General features: G+C 37.9%; 1 protein-coding gene across 3 annotated transcripts in view; it reads left to right on the top strand.

Moving 5' to 3' along the window:
• Positions 1-520: 520 nt before the first annotated feature.
• prkab1a (protein kinase, AMP-activated, beta 1 non-catalytic subunit, a) overlaps positions 521-16526 on the top strand; it is a 62240-nt gene continuing 46234 nt past the window's right edge. Inside the window, exons 1-8 of one of the 3 annotated variants that reach the window (XM_085463297.1) lie at positions 521-636; positions 1970-2152; positions 2279-2448; positions 2676-2769; positions 3349-3463; positions 3701-3834; positions 4030-4098; positions 10047-14729. In XM_085463297.1, coding sequence (XP_085319423.1) covers positions 2003-2152; positions 2279-2448; positions 2676-2769; positions 3349-3463; positions 3701-3834; positions 4030-4098; positions 10047-10124 — 810 coding nt within the window. In that variant the 5' untranslated portion in view covers positions 521-636; positions 1970-2002 and the 3' untranslated portion in view covers positions 10125-14729. Of the gene's footprint in view, positions 637-1948; positions 2153-2278; positions 2449-2675; positions 2770-3348; positions 3464-3700; positions 3835-4029; positions 4099-10046; positions 14730-16526 lie in introns of those variants that run through there. The other 2 variants (XM_085463296.1, XM_085463298.1) reach the window with 2 other exon arrangements.

The following is a 16526-nucleotide window of genomic DNA, read 5'->3' as shown; positions in this document are numbered from 1 at the left end:
GCCAAGCCAGAGGAAAAGAGGAAGACCACAGAGAAGATTCATGGATGTAGTGAAGGTGACTATGCAGAGGGTTGTCATATCAAAGGATGCCAGGGATAGGTCAAGTTGGAGGCAGGTAGTCTGCGGATCATCAAAGCTGAAAGAAGTGTTTTTCTATGGATTTGAAGGATTGCTATATGCATTTTAAATATAGCAAATGTTGCACATTTTCATTAAACTGTATTAAAGAAAAAAAGTCTCATGCTTCTATTGGCTCATTAAACACAACTCTATATCCATTGTACTGACCCACATTGCAGGCTACTTGACCCACTCTTCCATCTAGTGTTGAGTACGTGACATTACGTCTGTCATTATAGAGAATTAAATTGTAAAAGGTTATAATAGTCGAACATTAAACCAAAAGATTTATTATGGATAAGAGTAGTTTATGAGACAACAAACGACGGTAGTAGTGACGGATAATATTTTGCTTTTCACGAGGTCAGGGTGCATTAATATTTTGCATTTGGATAAAGTGCGCATGCGCAACAGGGGCCGGATTCTGCTAGAAGGATCAAATGTTTTTGTTTTCGTGCGGGATGGAAGGTAGTTGACAGGTCGACATCGATATCTACGACGGCAACCGTTTCTCAGGTAAACAAAACAACCCTACGTTTCTTGTCGGTGTTTGTATTTATTAGTTGGTGTCACCTTTTAAGTCGAAGCAGATAGCATGTTTGGGCTACATATGCTAGTAGGTTACCCAATGTTAGCTTTAGTAACGCTGTATTTCATAGCTTCTATTTCATGTGTCTTACAACAGCCTCGTGTTTATTTGGTATAATTTAGAGTATGAGGCCACAGGAAGTTGGAATGGAGCTTAGACGTTAAGATGAGCTAACATAACCGCAGGCATGTCACAACCTTTGATGCTAGTATGTAAACACAGTGCTGATAAGATCTAAACACGCTGCGCATACATGTACACACCTGTTTGACATCGTCTTCCATAAATATCATCATATAACCAAAAATAGCCAAGTTATTCTAAGGAAACTGAAATGGGAATGTTTTCATGTTGCAGGGTACTAGAATATTCCAGTAACACTCCCATTCAGTGGTATTTCCAAATACAGTTTCATACTTTTTCTAAAGTAAAATAAACTGGCAGATATCATAACAGTAAAACATCATTTGACTTTAAAACCTCCAGTGTCACTTGTGGGAGTGTTTCAGGTAGAGTTTTATTTCATTGTATAACATTATGAGGTCAATAATAAGTAATCCATTACTGTAACTATGGTTTCTGCTGTTCTTTTAAAAAGGTTGTCTTACCTTTACTTGTGTGTACTGACAGAGCAGGCAGTGCAGATTCCGTGATATTGTTCTATAAGTAAAAGAACAACAAAGTGTGGTCAGAGTGTTGGCTAGAAAATTGTTTTTGTTCTGTAATTGTATTTTTATATTGCAGATAACTGAGTGTAAGCTAAAAGTGTAAGGAACAGCGTTATATTTATAGGCCTATAAATGACCTGCAGTAATGTAAATGTATTCCAGAGAGAATGGTATACTCAAACAAATACACCCATCCTTTAGAGGAAATAGGTATCATGCTGAAAGACGTGTTTTATTTGGATCACATTTAAACTAACATAACAAGACAGTTGACACTGAAACATATACAAGATATCTGGTATTAACGTCCCAGGGATTGTTTTGGAGTCAATAAAGGAACTCATAGTTGTTCAGTATGATACACTTAGAAATGGAAAAGTTGTAGTCTGCCCACATGATTCAGCTTGTTCTACTGCAGAAGTCACTATAAATAGCATTGGTACCTAAAATGTCTCTTTTGAGAGTTGCAGGCCTAAAAAGCAACATTTTAACCAGTAAGCCTTTAGCAGTTATAAATAAATCTGTAAGGTGTTATGTAGTCTCTTCTGACTTTACGGCTTTCTTTACACAGCTGAATCAACTCTACTTGCAGTGACCTTGTAACAGCCTGCAAGAAGACAAAGCCATGGGGAATACAAGCAGTGAGAGGGCTGCAATGGGCCACGGTGAGAAGGCGCAGCGGAGGGACAGCCGAGGTATCAAAGAGGGCGAGAGGCCAAAAATCCTCATGGATAGCCCAGAGGATGCTGATATTTTTCATGGAGAGGACATAAAGGTAAATTGGGCTGCTCTCTTAGAGGTGCATATCAGGTAGAATTTATAGCCTTCTTGGCCCTGTAGATCTCTTCAAACTCTAATCCTTGTTGATAAATAATATTCTTGTGTATGATGTGCATTTAAGGCACCCTTAGAGAAAGAGGAGTTCCTTGCTTGGCAGCAAGACTTAGAATCAGATGACAAAGCACCAACTCTGGAACGGCCGACAGTCTTTCGCTGGAAAGGAGATGGAAAGGAGGTCTACCTCTCTGGATCCTTCAACAACTGGACCAACAAAATTCCCCTTATTAGAAGGTGAGAGCATGTTATAAATCTGAACATGTTTTTCAGGTTGAATTTCTGGCTGTTTATCTTTTGAGATTTAAACTCGAGTTTTAACAGATTTCTTTTATTCCTATTTGCATATGAGAAAGGTTTACTAGAACAAGCCAAGAATGTGAGTTCTTCTTCTTTGTTAATCGCTGGTTTAACTTACCTGTGTGCCAAATGTTTTCTTTTCTTTTGTTTGTGATCTATCAAAGTCAGAACACCTTTGTGGCAATTGTCGATCTACCTGAGGGGGAGCATCAGTACAAATTTTACGTGGATGGTCAGTGGACCCACGACCCAGCTGAGGTAAGCCGTTACTCTCACAGTCATTTATGACCTGTTGTCAAACAAGCATATTTTACTTTACTTACCTAGACCTCAACACAAAATCTGCAGCAGTTTCAGTTTTTAAAGGCACTGCAGCTCTGCCATTCCTGTAAAGTCTGGGTAGACAAAAGCATATATTCACTAATGCATTAATATTATCATTACATTATGAGTAATAACTTGTGAGTGTATTAAGGCCACTAGTGTAGGTTATGATGAGCTGGCTTCATGACTGACTGCAGGCATGTATCTGAGTCACCTTATCTGATGTCATGCTTTAACAATAAACATCTTTTTTTCTCTCTTCAGAAATATAGTAACAAGTGTATAAAATATTAGCACACACATATGGTAATCAGGACAAATGGTGCAGTGGAGGGCCATGACTAGAGGTAGAGTAGTCATGAGTGGACATTAGTTTAAGAGGCTTAAGTGGTTTGCTTCACATCATGATGCTTGTTAAAGCAAACACTGGCCTGCTATTATATAAAGTATGTCTTTTTGGTCTATACTTTTGAGCTTTATTTGTGAGTTTTATTGTCTCCTGTTTCCTAACAGCCTGTTGTAACCAGTCAGCTAGGCACAGTCAACAATATCATTCAGGTAAAGAAGACTGACTTTGAGGTTTTTGATGCGCTAATGGTGGATTCGCAGAAATGCTCTGACATGTCAGGTGAGTGCTGACAGCCACTGTTTATCTGTGCTTTTTTTTAAACATTTACTGATCCAGACTACATGTCTGGAAAGCAGGGGTATAAAAGTGTTCAAAAAGAATCTTCATTCATTTTAAAGACCAACTTTTTTTGTTCCTGCCTTTTTTAATGGATTTCAACATTGCTGTTAAAATCTATAGGTTTGAAAATAATTTAATGTTCTTGTCATACTGTTTCCCCCCCTTCCCCCCCCTCAGACCTTTCTAGCTCTCCTCCTGGGCCATATCATCAGGATGCTTATGTCCCTAAACAGGAAGAGAAGTTAAAATCTCCACCCATTCTTCCACCTCACCTTCTACAGGTCATCCTTAACAAAGACACTGGGATTTCTGTAAGTAGCTGTAATCTGAGATGAATTTGGCTTATTCCCACTTTCCCCTGCCTGCATTTCATAAAAATAGAATAGCCCTTTATTGTCATTGTACACGTACAACAAAATTGTGAAAAAAAAAAAAATGCATCCACAAGAATAAATAATACAGATCATTTATTTTAAATGTTGTTGTTTTGTTTGTCATTGTTTCAGTGTGACCCTGCACTGCTCCCAGAACCCAACCATGTCATGCTCAACCACCTCTATGCACTTTCCATTAAGGTAAGGTTTCAGGGTGACTTTTAAGATTTTTGTGTTTGATGTTTTTCGGTAGCGTGTGAGAAAACTTGATCGGCTTTGTAAGCATTTTAACAGAAAGTGTGCGCTGCTGATGCTTTTGCTTTTAGCAAGCTTGCACGTTGTTGGCACAGCAGATTGAATCTATGCATTGCCAAAAAGGCTGATAAATGGGACAGAAGAACAGATGAAGGACAGATAATTCTCCTTCTTTCAACTCTCTGACAGGAAAAACAAACTTTACTTGCATTTCAAGATAGCCACAGCAAATGTCTGCATGTCAACAAAAAAAAGGAGTGGAAAACAACTATGTGTATTTTCCATTTCAGGTAGTGGGTGGTCAGATATTCACTTTTTTCCATTTGGTTTCTCTTGTAATGTAGTTAAGTAGTTGTACATGAAGCAGATAAAATGTTGCTGTATTTAGCTTAAACACATTTTTTAATGACTTTATGTTCACTAGTGTGACCTGTGAGAAAAACTTGCATTTTGGGGACAATCTAAGTGGCTCTGTTGAAACTTTACTAATTGTAATTTCTCATCTTCTTAATGACTGTTGATATATTAGTAATGCTGCAAAGTTACAATCTTGAATATGCATCACATTATTTCATTATGTCTTATGTTTGGTTGAGTAATCTGATTTTAAAAATACTTCTGTCCTTTAATAGGTTCTTTAAAACAAACTGTTCAGACAGTTCAATTCTAGAAATTGCAGTGCTTTTAATAGCTTAAAACTTAACTAACAAATAAACCCTTTCATTGTATTCATGAGATGTTGAAATCAAATGCAACAATAAATAGTACAGCAATGTCAAACAAAAATCAGGCATAATATAAAATAGCCTTTACTTGGTCTTCTTGGAAGTCTTTGTTACGTTAGGAGGCAAAAAAAAAAAGTTCTGACAGTATTGCTTCTCCTGGATGAGGTAGTGTGTTTATGTGTGTGTTTTGTGCACCTCCATGTGTGTCTGTGTGTTTAAATGTGCTAGTGAATGAGTTATCGTGTGTGTCCGTAACCTTTAAAGGAGCATGTGGTGGCTGCAATGAAGAAAGGTGAGCATATCACCATTCTCAGAACTGAGGTTTGAGGCCACGTTTCCTGCTGCACAAACAGACACTCTGATAGTGTAGATGTTAGTAATTAATGTTAATAGTTAATGTTTAGGATAATTCAGTCTGCAGCCTAACAATCCCAGGTCAGTGACTCAGTGTTACTGGCCTGTGGAAAGAAAAAAGGAAAAAAAGCAAGCTTTTATTTTTATACATTTCTTTTAAATATATAAAAAAAATATATATATTTACTATATATATCTGACACATTTCAATAGTAATACAATTTAATTGATATATTTTATTTATAATGTATATTATTAATCTAATGCTTCAAAATAATGTCACTTTATGTCAGAGCTTATTGAAGAGGTGATTTGATGAAGGACTCCCACCATGGGCACCCTTTCAAGTTTGTGAATGTGATAACTTGAGAAGAAGGTGACGCATCACCTTCAAATTGATGCCAAAAGTGTATTTACTAAAAGTTTTCTGAACAGGACTTTCAGAAAACATGACCTCAACTTAAAGGTCAGAGGTCATGTTTTCTGAAAGTCCTGTTTGTAAGGGTGATATTTTCTATATTGTCATTTCTGCTTAGAAACATATAATCATTTATGCTTAGAAATATATAATCATCTGTGTGCTGATAAAAATCATATCCTTATTAGTAGAGCAGGGTGATATGACCGAAAATATTTATCACGATATACATTTGAAAATTTGCGATAACGATATAACTGACGATATAATTGACACTAGACAAAATACTTTACAACTCCACAACTTTATTAGTGCAAAGAACCCCATCAATGTATTTTCACTTAAACAAGCAGCTGTTTTTTATGTGCATTAAAGTTATATAAAAATGTAACAGTGTAAATTCCCTGCTAAGAGTTTAACCAAAAGGTATTTCCAGTGGAAATTGGCCGACATATCCTCAGCATAACTATGTATGATATCCACAAAACTTAAAAAGAGGTTATACACATAATACGGTAATATTATGTTGAAGCGCAGTACGTATCACTCCGTGAGGCTCCTGCCTACGATAGCCGTAATGCTCCGACAATCCATCAAGCGGTGCGGGTTCGTAGCTTAGCAAAGTCGTACTGAAACATTTGACAGATTTTTGAGCGCCGTGTACCACATAAAATCGTTTCAAGGTCAGTAAACACAACCAGAATTCATACATAAGGCACACGGGATTATAAGGGGCTCTGTTGATTTTCAGAAAAATCAAAGGATTGATTTTAACCCTTAAGGACCCACAGTGACACTGGTGTCACTGCCCCTTTACACTTAAAGAAAAACTATTTATAATGGTTTAACTTTGACTTTTAACTAATAAAGTCCCTAAGTGACGTCTACTGCACAAACTAATTCAGTCATGTGACAAGTGAGGCACTCTGGGTGTTCAAGACACCATTTTCAAAGTCTTGGTCCACCTGGTTAGCTAATGAGACCGCTGTGCTAATTTTAAAAACTTTCTTTTCTTTTTGCAAAGGTAAGCTTTTACTCATTCAGCAATTCTAAACTTCAGATAAGATGTCATAGGTCCCTTGTAACCTAGTTTGGTAATATTTCTGAACCAATTTGATCTAGAATCAGTTTGTTAAACATCGCTGTGACAAATATGTCACATCGGGCATTAAACTCCAAATTTTCTTAAAAAAACTGATGTGACATATTTGTCACAAAAAGACAAAAACTGATCATTTGCTTAGTCAGTTTAGCTCATTCAGTTATTTTAAGTAAATTTATTCTTTGTTGTTAATTCTCAGTCATATTTAACTAAATTCAAGCATAACTAATTTTTTAAATTACCTAAATTTGTGATGGAACTTTACTTTAGCTTTGTCGAGGCGTTTTTCAGTTACCCCCCATTTTTTATCATTTTCACTCTTTTGTAGAATGGATAAAAAGAAAAAATATAGTGTTCAAGATGCGCTGGAGTTTATCACTGCAGAGGACAATGAGTATGAGGGATGTGAAAGTAGCTCAGATGAAGATTCTGAAGACCCTAATTACATCCCCCACAAAGACGTGGAGAGTGATGAATCAAGTGAATCCAGTGATTCAGACAGTTGTGATTCAAGTGATTTAGAGACAGAGCCACATTCAAGCCATATGGACACTGGGCAGCCCAAGGCAGCTATCAAAGGACAAAAATTCTCCTGGAGAAAGAAATGTTCGAAACCCCTGAGACCACATTCAAGGGACCCTGTGCCAAACCTCCAGATGAGATCCACACTCCACTAGAGTACTTCAAAAACTTCATCACAGATGATATGCTGCTGTTGTTAATGGAACAAACAAATTTATACAGTGTACAAAACTCCAACCATCTGAGAAATGTAAATACCACTGTTAAAGAACTAGAAATACTCATTGGTCTCTATCTGAGGATGGGTCTATGCCAAATGCCTGGAAATCGAGCATACTGGGAAAATGACACCAGGTGTCCTATGGTAGCAGATAACATGTCCCGCAACCGATTTCAAACCCTGTTGGGATCTCTACATTTCACTGACAATACAGATTTATTACACAGAGATGCAGAAGACAAGTGCTGGAAGATCCGTCCATGGCTTGAAATGTTTCGCAAACAATGCCTGGATATCGTCCCAGAGGAGTACAACTCTGTTGATGAGCAAATGGTACCCTTCAAGGGGACACACAGCCCAATAAGGCAGTATGTGAAGGGAAAGCCCCACCCCTGGGGATTGAAAATCTGGGCCCGGTGCTCATCCTCTGGTATGCTCCATGATTTTGTTGTTTATCAAGGTGGTACTGGGAAGAAGACTTTACTTGGGATTGGAGGAGATGTTGTGGTGAAGTTGTGTGAAACTCTGCCAGCTGAGCAAAACTACAAAGTTTTTGCTTATAACGTCTTCTCCTCAGCCCCACTTGTGCTCACACTTCTTCAGCGACAGATCTACTTTGTAGGAACACTTCGTGGAAATCGCTTAGCAAGTTGTCAGCTTGAAGATGAAAAAAAGTCTTGCCCAGAGAGGCAGGGGATCTGTTGATGCCAGGGTGAATAAGGAGGAGAGCATGGTTATTGTGAAGTGGTATGACAACAAATCTGTTACCCTCATCTCATCCTATTGTGCAACTGAGCCTCAAGATACAATCCGTCGCTGGAGCAAATCGGGCAAGGCATTTGTTGAGGTCAAAAGGCCACACATTGTGAAGGAGTACAACACATTCATGGGGGGTATTGACCTGCTTGACGCCTGCATTGCAAGGTACAAGTACCACATGAAGTCACGGAGGTGGTATCTCTACCTGTTCTGGCAAACCATCATGCTCGGTGTTGTCAACGCATGGTTGATTTACCGTCATGACTGCAAGCTACTTGGTGTCCAAAAGCCACTGAAACAAAGAAGCTTCCAGGCAGAAGTTGCCACAAGCCTGATCCTTTGGAAATCACACAGATCATCTCATCACCACCTCCACCACCCAAGAGAGTTCGTGTTGGAGTTCCAGAGGATGTCCGGACTGATGAGGTTGCAAATTGGCCTGTAAAATGTGAAAAGCGAGGTCGGTGCAAAAATTGCAAGGTGAATGCAACTACCACCCTCTGTGAAAAATGTGATGCACGTCTTTGTTTCACAGAGGAAAGAAATTGCTTCAAAAGTTATCATTACCAAAGGTAAACTTCTAACAACTGGAAAGAAAAAAGCCATTTGAGCAAGTTATTGACTTTATGTAACATTCTTTTCTATTTTGGCACAATGTTTTTATATGCTCATGTTTTTAGTTCATTACACCTCTCTAACGTTAATGTTTTTTCAGTGACATTTTCAATTGTACCTCCAACATTGGGCTGATTTATATGATTTTTTTTTCCAAGAAGCTTGTTGAAGTAAACCAAGAAATGTTACCATCATTATCCATGTTAAGAATTTGAAAATAAAAAGGAAATTCTGTTTTTAAAAGCAAGAAAGTGTTTACAGAATTACTTTCTAAATATGGAACAAATGTACAATGTAAAATGTAAAAGACAGAGAAAGAGCCAGGGACAACAACCTCACATTAGAAAGGTATAGTAATCATCCTATTTTCAGTTGCAGATGATAAAGGATTCAGAAAGTTTATTCATGCAGGTAATTAGTAATTCCTTTTGTGCATAATTTTATATTATTGTTAATAATAAATTAATTAAAGCAACAAATCAACCTGAAGAGCCAGTTCGGAGCCAAAAGAGCCGGAAATCCCATCACTAGTTGTTCAGATATGCCTGCTTAAGAATGTCACGTGTATTTGTAATTGCATATTCATGAATGATTGCTTGCTGACAATAAAAAGGGCTCTAGCGAAGGAATCAGTTGAAGTTGGTTGAGTTCAGGTGAAGGAATCTTTTCCTCAACTTTGGCTGGCTTCCCTTGCAAGCCACAAACACGGACAGTACCTTCTTGCCTTGTTTGTCGTGCAGTTGTTGGTCTCGCGTTCCAGCGGGGTTTGTGCCAAGATAAACCCAACACTGTTAATACGAGAAACTTCAGAACAAGGTGACGTAGGATTTTGAAATCAATACCATAGATGTGTCTACCAGGAGGCTGGCGGTTGCCAGTATTTTCTTCTTTCATTTTTTTTTTCTTTATCTACATTTATATGCGAGTCTGAACAGACTTGGGTGTGAACTGCTACTTGACTGGTAGGAGGAGGCCTGCAACCATGATGCTGCAATTCTGGTTTCATGTGTGTCTTAAAAAAGCCATAGCCCTACCAATTACAGTTTAACCATACTGGCTTATAGCATGGTGGAACTGTACATGGTAAGACTGATGCTACTGTTTCCATCCTAGTTGAAAGCATGCATTGCGTGAGGTTTTAAATTGACTTTTCCTGTGTGTTGTGTCTTTCTGTCACAGGACGGAGTGATGGTACTCAGTGCAACACATCGCTATAAGAAGAAATATGTCACCACCTTGCTTTATAAGCCCATCTGATGAAGCATTCTTTTCTATATTTGGAGCTGTTGTTAACTGTACACCGAGTGTACAAAATGCTAGCCACACTTTTTTCAAAAAAAAAAATCTAGTGTATATTCCTTCCAGGTTTCACCAGTTAGATCCATTCTGACCAAAAGAAGCAGCCTTGAATAAGCACGAGGGAACAAATTAAGTTTGTAAAATGTTGACTTGATTCCCAGAAAAAAATTTGGACTGAGGGTTATAGTAATTGCTTTACAGTAATACACTAAAAGCCATACATACAAATAACAAATGATTCAGTTAGACAGCCACTTACTGAAAAACAGACAGAAAAGAGTTATTTTAAAGGAAGCCTGCTGTAAAAGGCAGTTTAAGTGATGATCCTGCTTTTCCCATGCAGTACATCACATCTGATTTTTGTGTCATATATCAGCGCAACTAACTAATAGCTGGATTGGATTGGTGGGTAAATGGGGTCACTGTGTTCACTTCAGTTCTGTGTTACTCTGTTTACTATAGGAATATTTAATACGTAACATAGACTATAGTAAAATGGCCTGCCTGCATTTGTATAGCGCTTTTCTAGTCCTTAAGGACCCCAAAGCGCTTTACACTACATTCAGTCATTCACACATTCACACAATTATATAGAACATCGTGGTTTTTGGGCACCTGTTTTGAAGCCTGATGTTGGGTACTTCAAGTATTATTTCTTTCTTTTCTTTTTTTTCTTTTTTTTAAACTGGCAAACGAGTGGTGGTTGTGACACTTAGTCATTACATACACAACAGTGCTCTTACAGTAACCTGCTTTTTCCCTAGTTTTACCCTGAATGCGACTGCAGTTTCCAAAGTGAACATAATTTAGTATTACATAAGATGACTGAAAGCATAAACTCATTAGTAAAGTGTTTACGGTGGTCATAAGTCAGTAGAAAAGTAGGGTTATTTTACTTCCATAAAATCTGATTTCTCTGGCCCTCTGACCACCACCAGTAGGCAACGGGTGAAGTGTCTTGCCCAAGGACACAATGACCGAGACTGTCCGAGCCGGGGCTCGAACCAGCAACCTTCCGATTACAAGGCGAGCTCCCAACTCTTGAGCCACGATCGCCCTTTTAATATACAATCTTTGGCCACCAACACCCACTATAGCTTCATTTTAATAGCAAGAACTAACAAAGCATGCAGGGAGCCAACAGTAAAGGGTAAGTGGAGGCATTTCATGATTCCTACACCAGTAGGTTTGCTTGGTTGGTTTGTTTGCAGTGCTCTGTGTATTAGTTTTGATTTGGCAAAGTCAGCTGATGACAGAAAAGTGCAGTTGACGGTGCTGTCTGTGCCAGCTTGTCTTTTGGCATTTTGTTTGTTAACGTCACATGCTGCAAAGCTTTTAGTGCATTTTAATAAAATGAAAAGTTGTGCTCTAATTAATTAAAAACAATTTCACAGTAAAGCAGCAAAGAGAAAAGCACAGCTTCTCTCACACTTTGCTAAAATGAAGGAAATGTGGTAAATTATTTTTCATTAATTTCTTAATGTTGTATTTATTAGTTTATTAAATATTGTTAAGTACCAAAATGACTACTAATTTATATATACTATATCCGGTTGTTCAGTGATGACGCGACGAATCCTACTTCCGGGTCTAAAGTAGTCTGCGTTTAATATGGCTTTTGTGTTGTTAACATGTTTAATGTTACATATTTTCTTCTATTTGATCTCAAAAAGCTCCTAAAACAGTCAGTGATCACTGTTGACCTCCCTCGGCTTTTATTACCGCTAATCATTTATTTAAGCTCAGTTTTTAAAACCTTAGGATGTAATTACAGCCCAGCCCATGCAGCAGTATATGAATGACTAACCTCGTATTGTGGATGGATTATCTCAGTTGTTCTCCTGGCTGAAGTTTGGTCCTTTTACAGCATCCTGCCATGCGATTACATTTGTTCCTGACCACCGACAACACTCACGTTAACTTTTATCGAGTGGGAAAAAAGATAGCTTGTTTATATTATGCTAACATAGCTGTGTCGCTAGCTGTCACGTAGCACATCATTATATACCAGCTAGCCCAACTTCAGTAACCCTACAAACGTCACTGCTGTTTAGTTTTCTGTCTTCATTTATGCTGGAAGTGATAGCAGAGCTGTACGTTTTAATTTGTTTCCAAAACCCCGCAGTCAGGACATGCTATATTGTATTTAGATAGAAGCTAGCGAGCTAACTCCCTGCTAACTTCTAACTCCGTTAAATGTCATAAATTCCGTTTTCATGGATGCCTGGATGTTAAACTCAATTGTTACACCTGGTAGAGCAGAACGCCGATCATTTTATTAAAGATTAAAGACTTTAGACAGTTTTTCAACTCTCAGTAATGCCACAGTGATCGTTTGATATATGGACCTGCAGCGGAGTTTAGGTCCAGACACGGCTAGTGACGTCAGACTGAACAACCGGATAGTGCTAAGACAATTAAGGGAACACTTGAATGATTGTAACTATGATCTTTGCTGTGATTTTTGAATCCAGCCCCCAGAGGGTTAATGAGTTTGGTTTTTACTGATTGTTGTTAGGTTGTTTTGTTCTGAAAAAACTACACAATGTATGTCAGTAAAGATTGTTTTACTTGAATACTTAATTCGTCAAGATCTAATGTGTAATGTAATTTCCCCCTTTTTATTTGGTACATTTTGGTTTTTCAAAGGTTGTAAGGGAATGATTAAGGCAAGTGCATATACAGTGGCATTGAGTGATGCCCAAAGTGATGGCACCCATGTCTATATTGTGACTGAAAATACTGGCTCAGTAAATTCTTGTAACCTGCATGACAGTTATAGATTAACCTAAACATTATAAGAGGTTAGCAACTCTGAGATTATGCACACAATTTGTATTACCAGTTACAGTGCATCTCTTTAGTATGGTAATGTCACTCCATTCCCACTTAATCTGCCTCTATTTGTTCCAGTGACTGCCCTTTGCAGTGCTCAACTTTATCTTTTCTTAGCAGAATGTGGTAGAACATGAACACGTTTGTAATTAAAACAGACAAAAATGTAAGGACTCAAAATGATTACTAATGCTGAGAAAACCTCATTGAAAGACCTCAGATAAGTACGCGCTGCTTTTGTCTTTCTCGTGGCTGAGAAAACCACAGCGGCACAATCAAGAATGTAAATGTTGAGGTCAAAGAAAGACAAAATGCACTGTGGTAGCTTAACTGTTTTTGTGTTATGTTGTTGTTTATTTATTTAGCGATGATCATACTGAGCACATTAAATAAGTTTTGTCAACTATTCACCAATATATCTTTTTTTTTCCTACATTGTTTTGTTGTGAAAACTAGTCTTAGCTGTGGTTATGACCATTCCAGTCAAAAGTTAGACAAGAGTTAAAAAAAAAAGAGAGCGAATAAGCCTTTAATTTAGGGCATGTACTCCAAATAAACTAATGTATGCATCTGTGTAGATTTATATAGGTGCCATCACACGCATCCTTCCTTCTTTTACTGATGTACTTTATCAAGAGTGACACCAGGTAGTTGCTCCCTACTGGTTTAGCTGATGTGGCATAGATCATTGTGAGCACCAGTTTCCTTCAAATAATGTTTCAGATCCATTATTTTGTTGATTTTAAACAACTGCTCCTGAAATTTGTGGTTATAATGTGTGAGCTTTTCTGCTCTGTGTGTTGTGTTGATTTGATAGGGCGTCAAGGACTGAATTTTTTTTTTTAAAGCTGTGTGAATTGAACCAACATCATTTTATTTTATAATTTTTGTGTCTGTGCATGATATCACCATAAAAATATGACTCTGATTATTTTGATTTTGACGAAGTCACATTTGTTCATGTTAATTTTGCTGTCAGGACTGACATAAAGGTGATTGTGGGATGTTACCATGCTAGACATATAAATCCATTTCACGTAGTCATTTTAATCATTGCAATTTGCAAACCTTTTAAGCACTTTTTTTCATTCTAAGAAAGGTATTTATTAAAGAATATGTTTTTAAAATTTATATATATTGCGTCATGTTTTAATTTATAACATGACTGCAGCCATTTTGATCATTAGAGCTGAACCTTCAGTAACTGACTGACCTTTGTGCAGTCATTACACAGTCATTATTTATAAAGTGCATATTGCATTCCAGTCATATTAGGGCCCCTGCAGAATTGGGAAAGTATTTTATTTGTCATTTTCAGAGGACACCTTAAAGTCATACACCTGCATGGAGAATGATACTGAAAGCTGTTTTATACCTGTGTAAAATATTGGCAAAAACCTGTGTTCCAACCATATGGTACATTTTTAAAGTTTTAACATGAAATATTATATTCATCAACAGCTACCCTTTAAATATATCCTAAAAATCCTATATGGCCCCTCTTCAAAAAATAAATACTGCTGTTATGAATTCTGAAACATGCTGTTTCCTGCTTTCTCCACTACAGATTGTTCTGTTAATGCACTTTGCATTGAAACTCAGTGGTCTGTACATCATTTGTTATCTACTGTATGTCATGTTTTATTTTTTTTTGTTTTTTATTTTTTACTTTATAATTGTTATGTAATTATTTTTAAAAAGTGTCTAATAAATAAGTATTTTACATTGGCTAGCTGTGACATTATCTTTCATACTATATGGGTAATAACTAGGGCTGGATATCGTCACTGATTTCTAGAATCTTTTCAATTCAGATTCACAAGGTCCCGAATCGATTCGATCCATGATTCGATCGATTCGATTTGAATCGGGGAAATTTTTGACTCAGACAGTCAGAAATATTATAATTCTGATCACTTATCAGTACATATCTATATTTTTGTATCTATTAAAAGAAAGCTGACACTTGCGAGGCTTTATCAAAGGTGTAAGCATCACAGCAGATTCCTTTGTGTCGAAGTAACTGAGGGTAAAACACAGAAAAACATGAAGGAGGTTTTCCTGGTCTGGGTTTTTATAGTAGATGACCTTAAAAATATTGTGGCGAGCTCAGACAAGGAGGAGACAGAGGTAACGTCTAGTCTTGCTTCCTGCAGTGTTAGCCATCGAGCACAGCCGTTTATTATCATTTAACAGATGAACACACAACGCTAACACAACTGCTCGGCGCAGCTCTAGCGTAACAACCAAAAAAGGCGCTCTCTCCATCCAGAAACACACAGTTGCAGAGAGAAAGCATCACCTGTAACCATGGCAACATAACGCTGCCGCCTGGAACAACAGAACATAGCTGTCAAAACAAAACCCCAAACAGCCCTGACCCGCTACAATAACAAAGTGAAGCAGAGCAAAGTTACAGAGGTTTGATTAGAGACACACGTAAGCATTTTGCATAAAAAGTTTAAATTTGTTCAGTATTGAACAGCAGAAATGAGGCTTTCTTGTTGGAAGTAAGTAAAAAAACAAAAAAAACAAAAAAAAAAAACAGCGGCCGACACCGTAGACTGATGGGTAAGAAGTAGGGGTGGGTTTTGATTATCGATTTAGAGAGAGCTCTACATGAAGTGTGATTTTATCGTGGTGGAAGCAAAACAGCAAAAGTAAGAGGAAATACGTGACAATGTTTATGTAAAGCGAAACGTGCAGCGTAATTTGGATGGTCTTTGGCTGCTGGTTCAGTCAATATTGTTTGGAGAGAGAGAAAACCTGCAGCTTCAGAATCTAGCGCAAAAAAGACGAAAACACAAAGCACCTGCCGACGCTTCAAAAGCTGTAGGCTTTCAGCCCTGACGGCGTTTCCGTGTCCGTGCCGTCAGGTGAGAAAGGCGACATCTCACTGATTCGGATGCGTTGGGTCCGCGTTTTGTGTTTACGTCTTTGTGCAGAATCTGTGTTCCTGCTCTCATTTACTGTTTTATACGGTGGCCCTGAGAGGCCAAATCGACTGCAACTTCAGAAAACACCAGCAATAAGAAAAACGCTGCAAACGACACAAAACACAACGGAAATAAGGAAAACGACAATGGAAATAGGAAAAAATACAACGGATATAGCAAAAAAGAACAACAAATAGGAAAAAACACAACGGAAGTGTTTCTGGGGAGACAAAAACCCGATGGACCAGTTTCAGGAACCCAAAACATGGTAGGCGTGTTTTATCATGATTCGTATAATACTGATGATGGCTTTTAGGCTAATAGTTAGGGCTAACACACTTACCCCTCACAAAACCGATAGATCCTCCACTTCTTTTAAGTGTCTCCCAGAGCTCCGGGGGATGACGTCACACAGGTCCTCCCCCATTTCGGAAGCAATCGGCTGACTGCCACGGTGAAGGAGGCTAACCATGGTCAATAACTGTTGCGCTCCATGTTGTACAAATAGATGAAGAAAAAAGAAAGGTCCGTCGTTTTAGCGCATTCCCAAAGATGCGGAAAGGCGAGCTAAATTGATTAGCGCTATTAA

This window comes from Copadichromis virginalis, linkage group LG7 (assembly GCF_057382275.1).
Source record: "Copadichromis virginalis isolate Kocher_CV1m ecotype Utaka linkage group LG7, C_Virginalis_male_GT1.1, whole genome shotgun sequence".
NCBI classification, from domain to species: domain Eukaryota; kingdom Metazoa; phylum Chordata; class Actinopteri; order Cichliformes; family Cichlidae; genus Copadichromis; species Copadichromis virginalis.
This window is presented reverse-complemented; position numbering and strand designations above follow the sequence as displayed.